Below are 17,379 nucleotides of genomic sequence, written 5' to 3'. Positions count from 1 at the left end.
AAACTGTATTTCTTACGTTACCATGGAAACAATTTAGACTTAGTCTCAAACAGTTATAGGCTAATACATAGGTTTGCATGACACTAAACATGTTAAAGGACCACATACTCAACTTGTGCCTTTTCATATTTTTCAATTTTTTATTACTTTAATTTCTTGTGTTTCAATGGAAACAAGTTGGACTTGTCTCAAACAAGTAGCCTTTGTTTCCCGCCAAGACTCTACACCTGATGCATATTTCTTCATGAAACCATTATCTTTCAAGTCTATAATTTTCTATTTTTGTTTTTCGGATTTGCAAACACATTTACAGTAACAACTTGAACTAATGTATAAAAAAAAGCAGGGGAGACATATGATTTTGTTTGAGTGAAAACAAATTCTAGTTTAGAATGATTTCACTTGGAACGGTATCGTCCCGATGAACGGTCATTGACCTGGGGATACCAATCACAAATATTAACTATATTTGGAACAATAAATGCTTGGGACACCTGGGTGCCTCAGTGCTTGCAGACGCAGTGTTATGCCGTCTTGATATAAGCAAGTTGCAGGTTCGAATCCTACATTCACTCCCATGATGATCCATGGTGTATGTATCGTGGGACACGGTCGCCCAGTCGTGATTCCCTGACCAAAGCCCCCCTCCAATTCCCTCTCCCTTCATTGTGTATAGGCACCATGCCATGCTAGTTGGATTCAGCAAAGTGGTACACCTCGATAAAAATGTGCTTCGTTCCTTCCCACGTTAAATATAAATGCTTTAATATGGTAACTGTTGAAGCCGTCGTTAAACTTGACTCACTGGTAGAACATACGGATTTGTTAATGAAAAACTAAAAAATGTTCTTTCACAAATATTACTTAATTCTGATGTGTGTTGCAGCTTCCTGTTCCACGTGGGCGGGGCTGGAGCAGTGACACAGATCTTCCACCACCCGGAGGAGGTGCACGAGGTGGTGACCCTGAAGAAACTACTGGCCGGAACACTGTCCATGTATAACAAGGTGCGGTGCCACACGGGGGCTGCCATGACAGGAACAAAATTAGTTTTTAAAAATTGAGTGTAAAAAGTACAGAGAGCCGGTCGATGGGTGACCATGTTCGGCAGCCTGATTCTCGACAGTTTCTAGGGCTTCTGTCCTGCCCCACGCTGAGTGAGTGAGTGAGTGAGTTGGGTTTAACGCCGCTTTTAGCAGTATTCCAGTTATATCACGGCGTGTCAGCTTAATGTGTGAGGAAAGCCCGAAGTGATCCCCTGTTTGGTGCTGACAAACCTAATCGGGGCGAACCGGAATTCGAACCAACAATCATACTAGGCTTCTGGCATGCCCAAGGTACGCAACTCTGCACAGCAGATCGCGGCGCCTTAGACAACTGAGGCAGCCCCACAGTGAAGCACGTGTAGCACATGTGGTGTGTTCTCAGGCAAGTGACTTTGTTCACCCAGCAGTGAATGGGTGCCCCGTGAGATAAGATGATAACGTGACTCTAGCCTCTCATAGGCAGCTTGAGTTGTATACTACCTAGGGAGATGTGAAAGAAAATTGAATATATACTGATCCATTGACCAGAGTAATACTGGTGTCAGCGCTTTGAGCTTGCGTAAACGGATGGGATGTAACGCATTACAAATACAAATTTAATATTATTATGTACAGATTAAAATAATAGCACGTGAAGACCAACCAACAATGCAGCCTTTTGCATTACCCAGATTGCCAGAAGGCCAGAAGTATTCCTGGTACTATCCCAATGTCAGTCAACTGATTGGGAGGTACCAAACCTAAGGCACCGAGAATAATGGTGAGTCGGACAACTTGGTACTTGGGATACAAGCGTGACATTTCGAAATATTATTATTATTATTATTATTATTATTATTATTATTATTATTATCGCTTTGGCCAGTACTCCGGTACCAAAAAATGCACATATGAAAACCTTCTTATTTTCATTCTGTTGCATAAAATTTCAGTTTTTCTTTCAGCATTCCTCGAAGATTACGTGGAAATACAGTGATTGGGAGACGGATCAACATGGTAATGTATAAAGTTTTATTTAATATTACCTTCATTTAACGCTCAATAACATAAGAAAACATACGTAATTGTATTTGAGATTGGACTATTAAAGAACTGTTCACATTGTTGTATTAAAGGGAGGCTACTCCACTCGTATTCCGGCAAACGATTGTCAACCGGAAGTGTGGTGAGCAGACGACACGACAGCACAGCCGAAACCCACAGACATCATGAAAAGGTAGGTGTGTGTGTTTGTCTGTGTTTGTGAGTGAATGAATGTTCATTTACACCTCAGTTGGTTACATCAATATAGGCGAGGTCATGGTTCGATGTTAGATAAGTGTTCGCTCGTTACACCGAAGGTCCGGGTTCGACCCCCAACGCTACACACAATGGTTAAAGCCCATTTTGGCATCCGGCCCATCTGTGATGACAAGAAACAAAACAATACAACATTGCTGTTGAAATGTACATAAGTATACCTTTTGGTTGTCATGAGTTATTACTAACTTGCATATTTCTCCATTGTCTCAGACGATTGAATATGACCACAAAAGCCTCATCCAGCATGTCAAATGTACGGACACAATTACGCTTAGGAACGAGCCTGCCCCTTCTCAAAGGTAAAGAAATATGCTTATGTTGTAGAGTATCTGTGTATCTTCAGTCGTTTTATTTATGATACCCGTGAAGATACTAGTTCGGGTTGGTCTTCAGCAACCCATCCTCGTCGTAAGAGGCGTCTAAAGGGATTTGGTGGTGACGCTCGCTGACTTGTTTGATGCATGTCATTGTATCACAATTGCGTAAAACGATGCTTATGATGTCGATGACTGAATTATCTGGTCACTATATGTTCCCCCTTTTAGGTTACGCTACATGGCATTCTGGCCCCAGCAGATGGGCATAGATATATCAGACGTTGTCTTACAATTTCCGACAAAGAGAAAATGATGGACAAATACATTGTGATATAGGGGACATTCATGTATTTGAATCAGCCAGGGTCTGACGATTTACAGTATGACAGTATGGTAGCCAGGGGCCGCCGAAGGACAGTGTGGAAGTATAGTATCTTGGGTCCGTCAAAGGACAATGTGGAAGTGTGGTAGCCAGGGTACGCCGAAGGACAGTGTGGAAATGTGGTAGCCAAGGTACGCCGAAGGACAGTGTGGAAGTGTGGTAGCTAGGGTACGCCGAAGGACAGTGTGGAAGTGTGGTAGCCAAGGTACGCCGAAGGACAGTCTGGAAGTATGGTATCTGGGGTCCATCAAAGGACAATGTGGAAGTGTGGTAGCTAGGGTACGCCGAAGGACAGTGTGGAAGTGTGGTAGCCAAGGCACGCAGAAGGACAGTGTGAACGTATGGTAGCCAGGGTACGCCGAAGAACAGTGTGGAAGTATGGTAGCTAGGGTACGACGAAGGACGGTGTGAAAGTATGGTAGCTAGGGTACGCCAAAGGACCGTGTGGAAGTGTGGTAGCCAGGGTTTTGTCGAGGACAGTGTTAAAGTATGGTTACCAGGTTCTGTCGATAGATAGTATGAGGGTATAATTATGTTTCTTTGTGAACACATGTACGTCGTATTTTGCAGCTCCGAGCAAACAGAGGATGTCATCATAGTTTCACCAGACATTGGAGGTAAATATAATGATGTGTAATACATACTGTATGTTATGATTCATTCATTATATTAACATTCAACAAGCTTAATCTTAATATTCGAGACACACACGATATATACTAGCTTACAAGACTAATATGAAGAAAGAAAAACATATTTATTTTTATTTTGTGATTCAATGTCCACAGGAACAGTATGAATATTTAGAAATGAAATACGAATTATATTAACGTGATATATCTGTTTTGCTTGTAGCATTTCCTTCCCTGTCTTCTACTGCCAACAGCACCGTGAAGCTTACAGCTCGCAGGTAAACTCCCAAGACGCACGTACTTGTAGTGGCAGGTTCGTTGTTTGTACATTCTACTGATTCAAATATTCAGAACTTGAACTACAAAATCAACTAGAAAATATTGACACGTACATGTAAATGTTATCTTTCTACAAACCCAGGCGAATGACACCAGCAAGTGGAATACTGATGTCTGAGTTCAAGGCGGACACCCCCCAAGTTAAGACGGTCAGTCTCATGTATCAAATCAGGGTCAGAATGAGTCGCTATGTCAGCTACACTTGCACAAAACGTCGTAACGCTACAATCACCTTGTGCAACTTGGTTAAAGCCTACTGTGATTTATGATATGCCGACATCGTAGATCATTGCTCATGTTATCAAGCACTGTGTGTCTGGCCCACATGCGGTTATTTAAGGATATGCTGATTAAGCTGATTTCGGCCAAAACTACTCTTTCGCCAACTGTTATTTTAACCAAAATTTATGTCTAATTTTTAAAATTACTAAGGCATTGATGAACGCTGTTTCAGATTATTATTTATTAGAATTTTGTTATTAATCATTAGAAAATTATTGATAATAAATGCGCATAAGGTTTAAACATAAATATATTTACAATTAATTATTTAAACACTGTATATGCTTATAGGTGGAATAGCGGTGTAATACCAGTACTGGTTCATTTTCATGTGTGTCCCATGCAGCCAGTACCAAGGGAGCAAGCACTGAATGAAGTAAAAACAGAGTTTCATAATCTGCTGGACTGCATACAGTCATTCGACGACAAATGTAAGTTATCGAATGTACTATTCTTTTACACCGATGGCCCGGGGTCGATTCGCCACATGTGTGTGTGTGTGAAGCATATTTCTTGTGACCACCTCCGTGATAATGCTGCAATATTGCCAACAGAGGTGGAAACCATATTTACTCGCATAGATAACCGTGGTTGGGGGATGTGACCGAAACATGTGTTCATCCTGGGCTGTAATATATCTGCGTGCTCGTTACCTTCCACACGGATTCCCAGGTCATTAAGGTTTGATCACTTCAGATATTTACATTTTCTCTATCCGATGTAAAGTTTAGGTAGTAAATGAGTACAGTGCTTCTAGTTGCAAAAATAGGTGGAAACATTCCGTCAATTGATGTGATACACGTAGCAGTCACGGATGAACGGGACGCATCAATGTTTTATAGCTAATCACCAATATATCATCTGAAGTATAAAAATAGGGTGAATTAGGGTGCGTCAGCTGCTATTTCGAATGCAAAAAGCACTCGTGATGAATCCTCTATACGCTAATCTCCAGTGCTAATATCAGAGAATCTCAGAGAATGACTAATCTTTTGAATTTTTTTCAAACTTTTGACCTGATACAGACACTCACGTATGAGTCATGTTTCTGTCTGTTTTAGCGTCGTTTCAATCAAGTGTTACTTACAGGGCATTAACTGCACATATAAAGCCACTCGGGTTAAACATCTCTTGCTTGCAAATTCCAGTCACCGCTAACAGGACCGTGTGCGTTCAAGACCTGATGCGCCTCTTCAACAACCTGACACAGGTGGACAGAGTCGCCCTCGGTCACCAGTACCTTGCTAAGTGTGACACCAACGACACTGTGTGTAGAGATGAGAGGTACCTGTTCCTGGACATCCTGTGTCGGAGAGGTGACGAGGACTCGCAGAAACTGGTGTTGCAGTATGTCCTGAACGACCAGGACGCCACCGAGGACGACCTCAGACGCCCCCTATTCCACTACGTCGTTCTCAAGGAACCAATCCCGGTACACATTGGTCTTTTCTTATTACACTTTTTGAATCATTATATTAAGATCATCGTGATCCTGAAAACCCATCCGGAAAATGATTCATTGAGTTTGATGGAAATGTTTGTGAATTTGGATTCACGACTATCGGATCCAGGCAGCTAAGGTACCAACCTTTCTTCACAGCTAGTTGCAGTGCCCGTCCCACAGGGCCACCTGTATAAGGTGTACAGGTTAAGAAGATTTCACTTTGAAATACTACAGTTACAACTAGATGACGCACTTGTTATTTGCATTACATTGAGACTCTAATGTCTGTTAACAACCAGAAGGTGATACTGGGGTATTATTTCAGTATGTTGCCTTGAATGTTGTACCATCAGTAATGTAAATCTATATGATTCATTACAGGAAACTATCAAATCTGTTGAACGGCTCTGCTTTGTTGGTGACTATGACCACGTTCGTAAGTGTACTACTCTCTTTTTTGTAATCGTCATTTAACAGCTGGCTTGTGGGTCCAAATTGCTTTGCAATTGTCCTTCGTCCAAAAGTTATTTTGTCCCATTGGTATCACCTTGATGAATAGACCCCTGAATGTAAAATAATGACATGTAGTAGAATTTCGACTCTCCTCGTTTCTCGATCTAAGGATAAATTGTAATTATATTTTGTATATTATGATGAAATACATGTCTGAAAATATGACACTTTCTGCTGGTTGACTTTCATTCTGCCTCAATACTTTCAGCCTGCATCACAGAGTAAGATCATCAAGATAAATAAAAAAGTACAAAGAAAATAGAATATGACATGAAATGTCATGGTTATCTTATTTCATTACGTCAGAAAGTTGACTTTAGATGTCACTTGATGAGATAAACATAATATTTAACAATAAAAGCCAATTATCATTTTCAATAATTAAGTAACAAGTGACACCATGGCATATTATTGTTTAACCAAGCAATTAGTTTTTCCGTTTAGGTTTCCATAAACCGAACAAAATTAGGCCACTACATTTTGCAGACTACTGTTTCCTGATTAGCTGATACATGTACAAGTAGTAGGGTGGCGGGGTTTTGATTGTATTAATCAACTGAACGATGTAACTAATTTCGCACTGTTACATGTTTTGTGTTAATAATTACAAAATCTTCTGTGAAGTAATTATTATTTGACGTGTGAATTTATTACTATTGTCTTTGAAATGTTTTTACATTTATGGAGGTATGAACGTAAACAACGGTGTGCACACAATTCGTCTCTGGGATCTTAAGAGGCTTCATGGCATATCAATAAATAATCACAACAATTTTTTTGAGTAACTTACCTTGAAACTGACATACATTTTGTTCTTACCTTTCTTGTGAAATACGTAAATATCAGCATCACGTGAAACGAATACGCTGTGTCAACAATCCGTACTTGCAGCTACACTTGAGATGACCTTGACCCAAAAGCGAGCCTGTCTGACACTAGGGGCTCTCGCCAGATCCCTCTCTGATATGGGCAACAGCGCAGCCGCTGAGGATGTCCTGGAGAAGCTTGAAAATAAACTGGGCTTTTACAATCACAGTGAGCATCTATTCAAATATTAGGTTCTGATCATGATTAAAAAATATCTAATTTTTTAATTTTGATTCAGTGTTGAAAATAACACTGACCTTACCCTGTCCAGCATTGAAGCCCACTGTCCTACATGTTTGCTGGCGTGTAAGTTATGTGAATTGTTTGACCATTATATTATCAGCCGAAGCCAATGCTAGCATTGTAATACTAAATTTAGATCGGCAAGATAATAGATGCCGGAGATGATAAAATGGATCAAAATATCCTGTGCAAGGCATCGGATGATGCTACATTAGCAATGTTATATTTTGCTAGGTCTCTCTTTCCCTGTATTGGAGCGCAAAAAGCGGTCAATGGACGACTTTGACCACGAGCAGCACCATCATATCGTGTCAAAGATGGTTCTTCTACACAGTCTTGGGAATGCCGGAATGCCAAGGTCATTACGTCATATCCGTTCCTATCTCCAACCTAACCTAGGCTCCACAACATGGCGGAGGGCTGCAGCCAATAGTCTCCGTCAGTACACCTGTAACGAGGTAAAGAGCTTCAACCTACCCAAAGAAGTGTAATAAATGAAGCAGTATTATAACAATATAAAGTTGAATAAAGTATCATCATTGAAAAACGATTGAAGGGCACATATGAAGCCAATTCTAGTAAGCCATTGTTAAAACCTCAATAATTTGTAACTCTTTATTTTATTTACATTGGCACAAAAAATATTACATACTAAACAGTATTTACAAGAGGTGCAGAAGAGATCCTCTTTCGTTGATGAACAAGCTTGCATTTTGGTTGTCATGTATTATTTTCAGGTTGTGGAAGTAAAAAATGATATGCGCACCGGTAAAGAAATAAAAATAATAATCATTTATCCTAACAAAATAAATCAATTAACATCTCTCAGAGTGCACTAGCGCTGTTTGACATCCTCGCCCACGAGGAGAATGAGAAGGTCCACAAGGAGGCCAGAGAAGTGTACCAGAAACATCCTCAGAGACCCCACCTGGTCAAGGACAAGGAGAACATTCTTCTGAGGTAATGTTAACTTTGCTTCCTCCAGCTGCATGCAAAAAGCGAATCTGGACCTGACAGTTCAGTGATTGAGCAACGATCCACGCCGTCAGGGTATGATGAAATGTAAATTAACCGATCATGACCACCTGATTCATAAGTCACCTCTCACAACCAGCAACCAGCATATATTGCTGGGGACCAATTCTAACCAGGGTTTCTGAGGTAAAGGGTTATGAATCTGTGGGTATAGGTACATTTTATATATATAATACGTACATTGTGACCAATGTATTTTGTATCTTGTATTTTGTATCTTGTATTTTTGTACTACTTTTTTTTATATTTGTAGCAGTAGTAATATTGTGGTTGTATTGGTAGTAGCGTTACTAGTTAATGTTATGAAATTATATTTCACTTGTTTTGTTATTTTATTCGTTTTAAACTGGTACCTGGTAACGTTTTAAACTGGTAACCACTGTCTTCAACAGCCATGACTACACCTTCAACTCCGTGTCCCGTGTACGCCGTGAGATCTTTCACATCGACTTCAGCGACGGTATTCGTCTGACCATTAGGGTGCCTGGGTTTCAGTATGACAAGACCTACGGGAGCAAAAAAATCGGCGCGAGTCTTGGCCTTCGCATGATCAACATGCTGGACCTTAAGCTCCGTATGTATTGGCCCAATATCGGCCTTAGTCTTACACAGTTACAACAGTTACAGTGAAAACAAATTAGTATAAAATACATATATTCACAATGATGACCTATTTACATAGTGGATTAGGACTGGTTTTGATACACTCATAGCGTACGATGACATTTACGTAAGAAGTAAAAACAATTCAAATATGCCTTGATGTTTTTTTATTGCAACAATTTACATCAGTGATGAGCAAGCTTTCGGTAAATAGGCGACTGAATGGCACCCTGACTATAGTGCGATCTACGGTCAGCAAATAATGGCACAGGCATGTATTTATCATAAACCACCATTTATAATATATAATCATAATATTTGTCCGTCTTGTTTGGTAGATCCACTGCACAGTTTTTTCAAGATAGACGTGGATAATGCAGCATGGGTGACAGCAAACCTCGGCATTATTGGCAAACACGTGGACATCATCAGGGCGTCACTGTGTTATGCTGGACACATCAACTACGACCTCAACGTCTTAAAGGTTCATATCAGTAAAGTCGGATATGAATATGCGATGATAATGACAGGGATGTCGAATATCTTGGTAACATTACCCAAATGGAAGGATGTGATAACGTTCCGATATTTGCACATGTCCAATTTAGATGTTCTCAATGCTGATTGGTAATTTGAAGCCAGACTACGTCACAGTGCTTATTGTTGGAAAAAAATACTACATGACTTCATTAATTGTTCACGACGTCACAAATTGATTACGTGAAGTCATCTGAACAGTAGGCTACCGTCAGTAAAGTTTACCTGAAAGGTTGATTTTTCATTCTGTTTTCTTCGGCATGGTATCTCAGTGGGCAAGCACTATGAAATCGGCATTAGTCCAGACTGGTACAAGCAGTCACACACACACACACACACACACACACTCTCTCTCTCTCTCTCTCTCTCTCTCTCTCACACACACACACACACACACACACACACACACACACACCTCTGAATGGTAGATGTTATTGTGTACATGTGAATCAAGAAAACACATTTGCTTTCAGGATTTCGACATCAACCACTTCAAGGATCTCCTTCAGAAGCTGGACAATATATTCCACTCCATAGTAGATGGCATCAAGGACGCAATCGCCATGTTTAAGAAGATCACCCGGCCAGGCTACATTAAAGACATGCTGACAGAGATCATCAACTTTGTGAAGGGCCTTCCGGACCTGGTTGTCCAGTTTGTGAACGACTTTGTGATCCTTGTGAAGAAGGTGGCCAAATACCACACTGATCCCATCATGGAAAAGGTTAACTTGATCGCACAGAGGGTCAAGGCTTTTGCTGAGGAGATCAAACAGGACGCCCTTGAGTTCTATCACGTAAGGTCTTTAATCAGGATTAGATATTTGAAAGGGAATAGGATATTTTATATCACTCTTTGAATAAGTTGAAATAAACATACCACATTTCTTAGCGGGGGCTTGGCACAGCAGGTTGGAGCTAGTCTTGGTCTATTCTTCCAAATTGAGATACTGGTTCTATATTATATGTAGTAATTAGTTTGAATAAATGTTTTTTGCAAAATTGTACTAGATCATAAAGTAGGCCAGTAAAGTGTTGTTTGAATGACCCGATACAAACCTCTATGTTATTGCAGAGCATAGCTGACGCTGTAGTGATAACGCTGCCCGAAGTGGGCAAGATGCTGAAAGAAACTGGGGATGACATCGTTGCAATCTTCAAGAACTTCTTCAAGAGTCCAGCACAATCCTTCTCCAAACTTGGCATAGCTGTTTTGAAGTATTTATTGCTTTGTACTTTATTGTATCATTAATGCGATAATTTTGTATTTGTGTACAGAGGCCGCGAAATTACTAGTACTTAGTGGTCACGCGTGAACCCCGTTTGATTCCTGATATAGGTATATTGCATGATGCCAATCATTGTGTTCCTAGTGTTCATGATATTGCTAATATGTTAATGAACATATCTACATCATTGGAAGAACAAATGTCTTTTTCAGGGTCCGGCTTGCTGTAACAATGGTAATAGACGCCAAGAATCGGATAGTAGACGCCTGTTCATTTGTCAAAGGTATGGCTGACATGAGATACATACACAACCATACAACAAATAAGTAAATGATGCTGTGCTTAAACTGCATTCTCATCCTGCCTTGTTGCAATGAAGGAAAGTAGATTTTCGCTGTGATTGCCCCTTTAAGGAACAAGTCCATTCTGGATGCATGTCGATGAAGAGGTGACTGAAATAACAGATGACATCAAAGACCTGGTGGACATGGTGGAGGCCAAGATTAACATGACACTTCACCCCAAGTTCTCAGGACCTGATGGCATAATGGGACCTGTAAGTACACTCTCCTACTTTCTGTCACATGCTTTTATCGTGTTTGATAAGAACACGCCATTTACAGAGACACAGTTATATCGCCATGAGTCACATCCGTGATTTGCTCCTTTTTGTTACACATTTTAATAACCATAAAGTTTGTATTGATACCGATTATGTCCTGTTATAATCAAGGAGTAGATTATACATATGTTTCTTGTCAATGGAGAACTACATTGTAAGGAGAATGAACAGACGTGTCAGTGAAGCAATTTGTCTTACAGCTTACCTGCTCTTTCAGTACTCGATGAAGGAATGGTTTCACAACGAGTCACGTGTGCTGCTATCGAACGTCACACAAAGGTTATCAGGAGTGCGGACGATCGCAGATCCTTTCTTTAAGGCGTACACAGATGTCATGACTGTCGTTAAGGGCGTAAAGGAGGCATATGAAACTGTGAAAAGAGTGTAAGATTTTGTTCTAATGTTTCATAATATATTGTAGATGTAAATGTTAAAATATTGTTTACCCTGTTTTTAATGCTCGTCATTAACATTTACTGTTTTTGAATTGAAGTGTTATTCTGAAAATATGTATTAGTCTTGTTACAGATTTCAACGCCTTGATATTCTTCTAAGCCATTGTTTTGAGAAATACAATGTATTATATTTGCCTCACGTAACAGATATATGAAATGAACCATTCGGATGAGACTTCAATGCCTTGACATATTCGATATTCGCTTCAAACTTACTTTAAACTGATGTGACTTCAATGCCTTGACATATCCGATATTCAAACAGGATTAGCACAGGAAAAGCAGTGGTTCAGAAGATATTTGGAGGCAAGTTCCACCGTAAATTTCCAGCTGAGAGAGAATCCGGGTCCTGTACAGAAGCTGTCTGGCCTTCGACAGGCGGGAACAAGTATCACACTATCGGCGTTGATGTCAGTGCTAATAAAGGACAGGCTGTGCGTAATATGCATTTATATGTACTGTGTGGTCTTCAGTCCTATGTAAAGCATAACTTAGGGGTCATACATCTGAAAAGCACACACGGACACACATACGACAAAGCTGCAATCTTTCTGACATCAGCGTAAATTATTCCAGTGTCCAGTCCACGTGAACAGAAATGTTTCATGCCGCCTTTTATGAACTGGTGTGTGCATAGTATCATAATATTATTTTCTTTAACCACTTTATATTGTTTGTTTATTTTCCAGATCGTTAACCCCGTAGCAGGCCTCGTCAAATCAACGGGACATGATGAAATCACTATCACACCGACAGATGACAACTTTATGGAATACCAGATCGTTATCAACAACGTCATTCCAAACAGATACGTCAAAGTTTCAGGCGCCGTCATGGAGGCTGGGGACGCAATCGGAAATGCAGGAGACACTAGATGCGTTCCAAATTTCATTCACGTCGCTCTTCGTGTCATAGAAACTGGGGAATACGCTGACCCATCTAAGTATCTGGACAGACTTCTGCCCTTCCCACACTGGGTGCAAGAATGTAATGAACACGTCTTCAAATACATAGGAAAGACATACGAGGCCAACGGGATTACACATGGCGCCCCCAAGGTAACTGAAGACCACTACATGGGTTCACATTACACAAAGATGACTGCTGCAGCTCATGTCGAACCTGATACAGCTCCTCCTTTCAAACCAGAAGGAGCAGATCATCCTAAAGCAAAGGCTCTCGCACCGTCCTTCACCAAGCTTGTGTCGCCACTGAAGAACTTTGGTCTTATGTTAAAGTCTATCTCGTAAGTATCCAAGGTGTGGACCATTATTGTAACTCAATTTTAACTACAAATTATAGATATATACAATTTCCTTATTCTTGTGTGAGCTACCTAAATAAAATGGAAAGATTATGTGCAAGATATCAGTTACCTGAAGTCAATATGCTGTTTTACAAACTTGTTTATTTTCAAGTAGATATTTAATCAACAATACATATAATTTGATAAACATCACCGTCTGTAACTTTACTTCATTTTTGAAAAAGGAGTGTTCTCTTGGTTAAGCATTGATTAGAAAACAAATATTATATGCTCCCGTTGTCAAACTATTCTTTACACAAAGGCTTCCCTCGACACTTGAGTTCTCTTATTATTCTGTATTTATAAAACAAGATACTTGCTCTAAACTGGACGAGAACACAAACATGGCTTCAAGTATATTTGTGCCAGAATAAGCGACATCATATACAGTCACAATAGTTATATTGCAATTTATTCTATTATCAATGAAGATAACGACGTTCTCATAGATGTTTTCAATCCGTTTCAACTAAATGCCTTTGACCCAAATTATTATCCTGTTCCAACGACATAATCCGAAATATCCAGATGTATTTAACATAAAATAAAACGGTACAAACACTAAATGTTTTCCTCCTACAATAGGATTCCCAATATTGAGTCTGTCTTCAACATCAACACCATGACGGTATCAAAGCTCAAAGATATATTGAAAGCTAGGTCGGACATCGTGAAGGATATTGACGACTTCGTGTCCCAGGTTGCCCAATGTCTACGATCGAAACCTGTGGAGGAACCAATATCTTTTTCAACCTTTAAGATGCACATGCTTCTGTCCCTGAACAAAATACCTGCAATTGGAGACAAGATTGATATGTTGGAATCGCTGGTAACAAATAGCCTAAATGGTAATTACCTTTTGCAGTATATTTAATCATGTCAGCCACTATTGTAGATTTTCATCAATTATTTTAAATCCATATTTACTCACCGGTGCAATGGTGTGGCAAATAGTTAAAATCCTTACTTGTCACGTTAAATTCGTGTCCTACCGTCATGACATTGTTGGAATATCACTAAAATCATACTCACTTTGTTCATATTGCTTGCTGAAATCTTTGAGAAAGCTGAAATCAATATATAAACTCTTTATGTACGGTCATGCTTTGTACATTTAAAGTCTGCTTCTGGTAAAATACACGCTCAACGAACCCAAATACTGATTTGTTGGATAGTCTAAATATAAAATAAACTGCTTCTTGTTCACCACAGCTTGTCCAAACTTGAAACAAGGGCTAGCGTTTGCCTTCGGTCACCTGTGTACCCCTGATCCCGACTGCCAAGGCTTGACTTGTGGCCTTGTGTTTCCATACTCCCACTATGTGAAGTCTGTCAAGGTCCATATCAGAACGTGTGGGTCAAGCTTAAACCTAACTGCCCCTGGAATGAAGCACGTACAGGATACCCATGGTACGGTATTTACGAAATCGACCTTGCAATATTTCTAGTTGGACTTGAAGTGCAAGGGGTGCGATTATAGTTGCACGACCGAGTTTAATACCCTTTTGATTTTTTCAAGGTTTGCATTTTCAAGATTTCAAATTAGTCATTAAGATCATTTTGACCTCATTACGATCACATTGATCGCGGTACAGGAATTAATGGGGAAGATAATCAATAACTCCTTGCATCTTCTTGGTTGAAGTTTCTACTTAAGTCTTACTATTCGTACGAAAAGATATGTCATATTCGGGCAAAGTGTTAAAAATACGGCCAAATTCTCCTTTGACATCTGGAATGAATTATGTATTTACGATTTTGTTCAAGGTGGCGTTGAGATCCATGTGCCTCTGCTTGACGATGTAGTTGAAGGGATTCACATTGTTTTCCAACTGAGCACAGCTGAAATTGGAACCGACATGTTGGTGAACCTGACCGGCAGTCTATGCTCAACAGACTTTGGTTCCTGTTTGCCTGCTGTGGATATTATAAAAGGCGCAAAGTTCCACAACCCCCTGTGTTCACCAGGTAAAACTGAATTCTGACGATACCCCGTGACGATTCCAGATTAGAACTGTTCGTCCAGAGCCAGTGTTTGTCTTAAACTGATACATGTCGACTATATGTCCAGTCTCGTTGACTGGGTTCTTTTGTGTCATCATACCCCGACGGCGTGGATCGTTTCCATCCGATCATTTACAGGCGGCCGTCAACTAGCTGGAACAATGCTGAATGCGGGGGTTAACAACAAGAAACATAATTCTAACTCGAAGTGTTACATGCATGTCTAATACCACTACCACCATCTATTAATTTGTAATGGGGCGATATGGTAGCCTAGTGTTTAAGGCCGGGGTTTGATTCCACATATGGGTACAGCCCAGCACCCACACCGTGATATGGCTGGAATATTGAAACCCATTTTAATTTGGGAATATTTTCAGTCCAACGCATTTCATACAGTAGTCCTTTCTCTGATAAACTGTAAAGGTGATACAAGTATTTTAAACACCCTATGTTATATCCTTAGTGTTCCCTTCACTTGTTATACTGAATAATATTAACGAGTTTCATATGCAATCGTTAGATTATTACGGTACTCGTTATGTAAATTTACACGACTTTAACGTCGTCACTTGTTGAAGATGATAAAAAGTTTTGTTTGTTTTTTACCCTAGTCAATATAAATACCAGCTTTGAGTATCAAATCGAGTCCATGCCTGTCCGAATGTTGATGTCAAAAATGTCGCAGTGTAACCTGGACATTCCCAAAGCAGTGACGTTGCTCAACAATATCAGACAAGGCATCCTTCATGAGGTACGAACGGCTTTTACCCAGTTACTGGAAATGATGAATTGAACAAAATACGTAAATTGTTTGATAAATAAGGATTGAACATCATTGTATTGCACCCCTTTTCTTGTATTCAGTCCCAGAAAGTAAGTGCGAACTACATCGTTACGCGCCGACAAAGGGTACCTTGACACTCAGCTCGTTAATTCAATGTCAACTTGGCGAATATGATGAGAGTATCCTTGATATCATTGATAAATCGGTTTTCAATCGAAACAAAGTGTAGTTTTGTCCATAAGAGAAGTAAGCAACCTCCAATCTAATGATTTGCACACAAACACGAGACGGGCACTTGAAACAAGCGTGTAACAAGATGCGCTGGTGAATTTCAGTCCGCGTGAAATTAAAATGGAAGTGTTGGTCATTTTCATGACACATGTACAATACAGTGGTTTGCTATGTTATGTTCACATTAGTCTTTTGCTTATTTATTCATTAATATTGCCAAATATACCCTCATAACATTAAGAATTCCATTGATAACTTTCGCTACAATGTACATGTTGGTCCATGGGTGAGATCACTGTTGCTGAGGCGCGTGGGGTATGCCTAGTTGTCAAAGCGTTCGCTCGTCACGCGGAAGACTCCGGTTCAATTCCTGACATAGTTACACTGTTTGAATCCCATTTCTGGTGTCCCACGAAGGGATATTACTGGAATATTGCTAATAGCAAAACCTAGAGAACAAACACTCTCACTCACTTACTCATTATTGATTAAGTTCTTACAATACCAATTGTTGTGATAGATTTAGTCAGTCACATATGGAACATGTTTATTCAGTGACTAACATGTACAATGGAGATAATCGTACAAATTAATTTACTTTTTTATGTATTCAGGACGATACATTTGCCATGTCAGATAATATATTAAGTTGAAATACACTGGCTCATCTCTTGTGTTCGAAGGATGAGAGCGGTAGAATCACCAGCAACGAAAGTTAGGCCACCATACTAGGGACCATGGGGACTGACAGTACCTCTGCTACCTGCATGGTACACGATGCATATGGAAGTGTCATAGTCAGATAACATATTCCAAAGTTGGTTGCTTTGTTGTTTTACGCCGCACTCAGCAATAATCCAGCTATATGACGGCGGTCTGTTAATAATCGAGCCTGGACCAGACAATCCAGTGATTGATATCATGAGCATCGATCCACACAATTGGGATCGATGACATGCTTCCACAAAGTCAGCGAGCCTGACCACCCGATCCCGTTAGTCGCCTCTTACGACAAGCATAGTCACCTCTTACGAAATACACAAAGCTGCCTTTGCTCACATATAACTTTTGTTTGGTTCTTTTCTTGTTGAATTCTTCCAGTGATTTCTCTTTCTTTTAGTTGTTTGACACAAAAAAGATGGCCATGGAAGTATTGCAGGAGGAGTACCAGGCAAAGAAAGACAGCTGTGCCCGGAAAACTAT

At 40.0% G+C, this 17,379-nt stretch overlaps 1 protein-coding gene across 1 annotated transcript; it reads left to right on the top strand.

Moving 5' to 3' along the window:
- Positions 1-7,214: 7,214 nt before the first annotated feature.
- LOC125379998 lies at positions 7,215-16,895 on the top strand. The gene is made up of 17 exons (XM_048395960.1): positions 7,215-7,292; positions 7,602-7,825; positions 8,197-8,327; positions 8,795-8,976; positions 9,344-9,552; positions 10,016-10,339; positions 10,618-10,760; positions 10,984-11,054; positions 11,185-11,327; positions 11,611-11,777; positions 12,114-12,282; positions 12,538-13,094; positions 13,740-14,002; positions 14,367-14,564; positions 14,922-15,122; positions 15,773-15,912; positions 16,860-16,895. The coding sequence occupies exons 1-17, from the start codon at positions 7,223-7,225 to the stop codon at positions 16,893-16,895; spliced, it is 3,228 nt and encodes a 1,075-aa protein (XP_048251917.1). The 5' UTR covers positions 7,215-7,222.
- The last annotated feature ends 484 nt before the right edge of the window (positions 16,896-17,379 follow it).

Source organism: Haliotis rufescens, unplaced genomic scaffold (genome assembly GCF_023055435.1).
Source record: "Haliotis rufescens isolate VD_foot unplaced genomic scaffold, xgHalRufe1.0.p SCAF_15, whole genome shotgun sequence".
Classification (NCBI taxonomy): domain Eukaryota; kingdom Metazoa; phylum Mollusca; class Gastropoda; order Lepetellida; family Haliotidae; genus Haliotis; species Haliotis rufescens.
This window is presented reverse-complemented; position numbering and strand designations above follow the sequence as displayed.

What these genes read in the sequence shown, in the direction of transcription:
- LOC125379998 (XM_048395960.1), top strand. Translation starts at nt 7,223, where the DNA reads ATGGGCAACAGCGCAGCCGCTGAGGATGTCCTGGAGAAGCTTGAAAAT. An exon ending in CATGCTGGACCTTAAGCTCC is followed by an intron (nt 8,977 to 9,343) that starts GTATGTATTGGC and finishes CTTGTTTGGTAG; the next exon opens with ATCCACTGCACAGTTTTTTC. An exon ending in CTTGGCATAGCTGTTTTGAA is followed by an intron (nt 10,761 to 10,983) that starts GTATTTATTGCT and finishes TGTCTTTTTCAG; the next exon opens with GGTCCGGCTTGCTGTAACAA.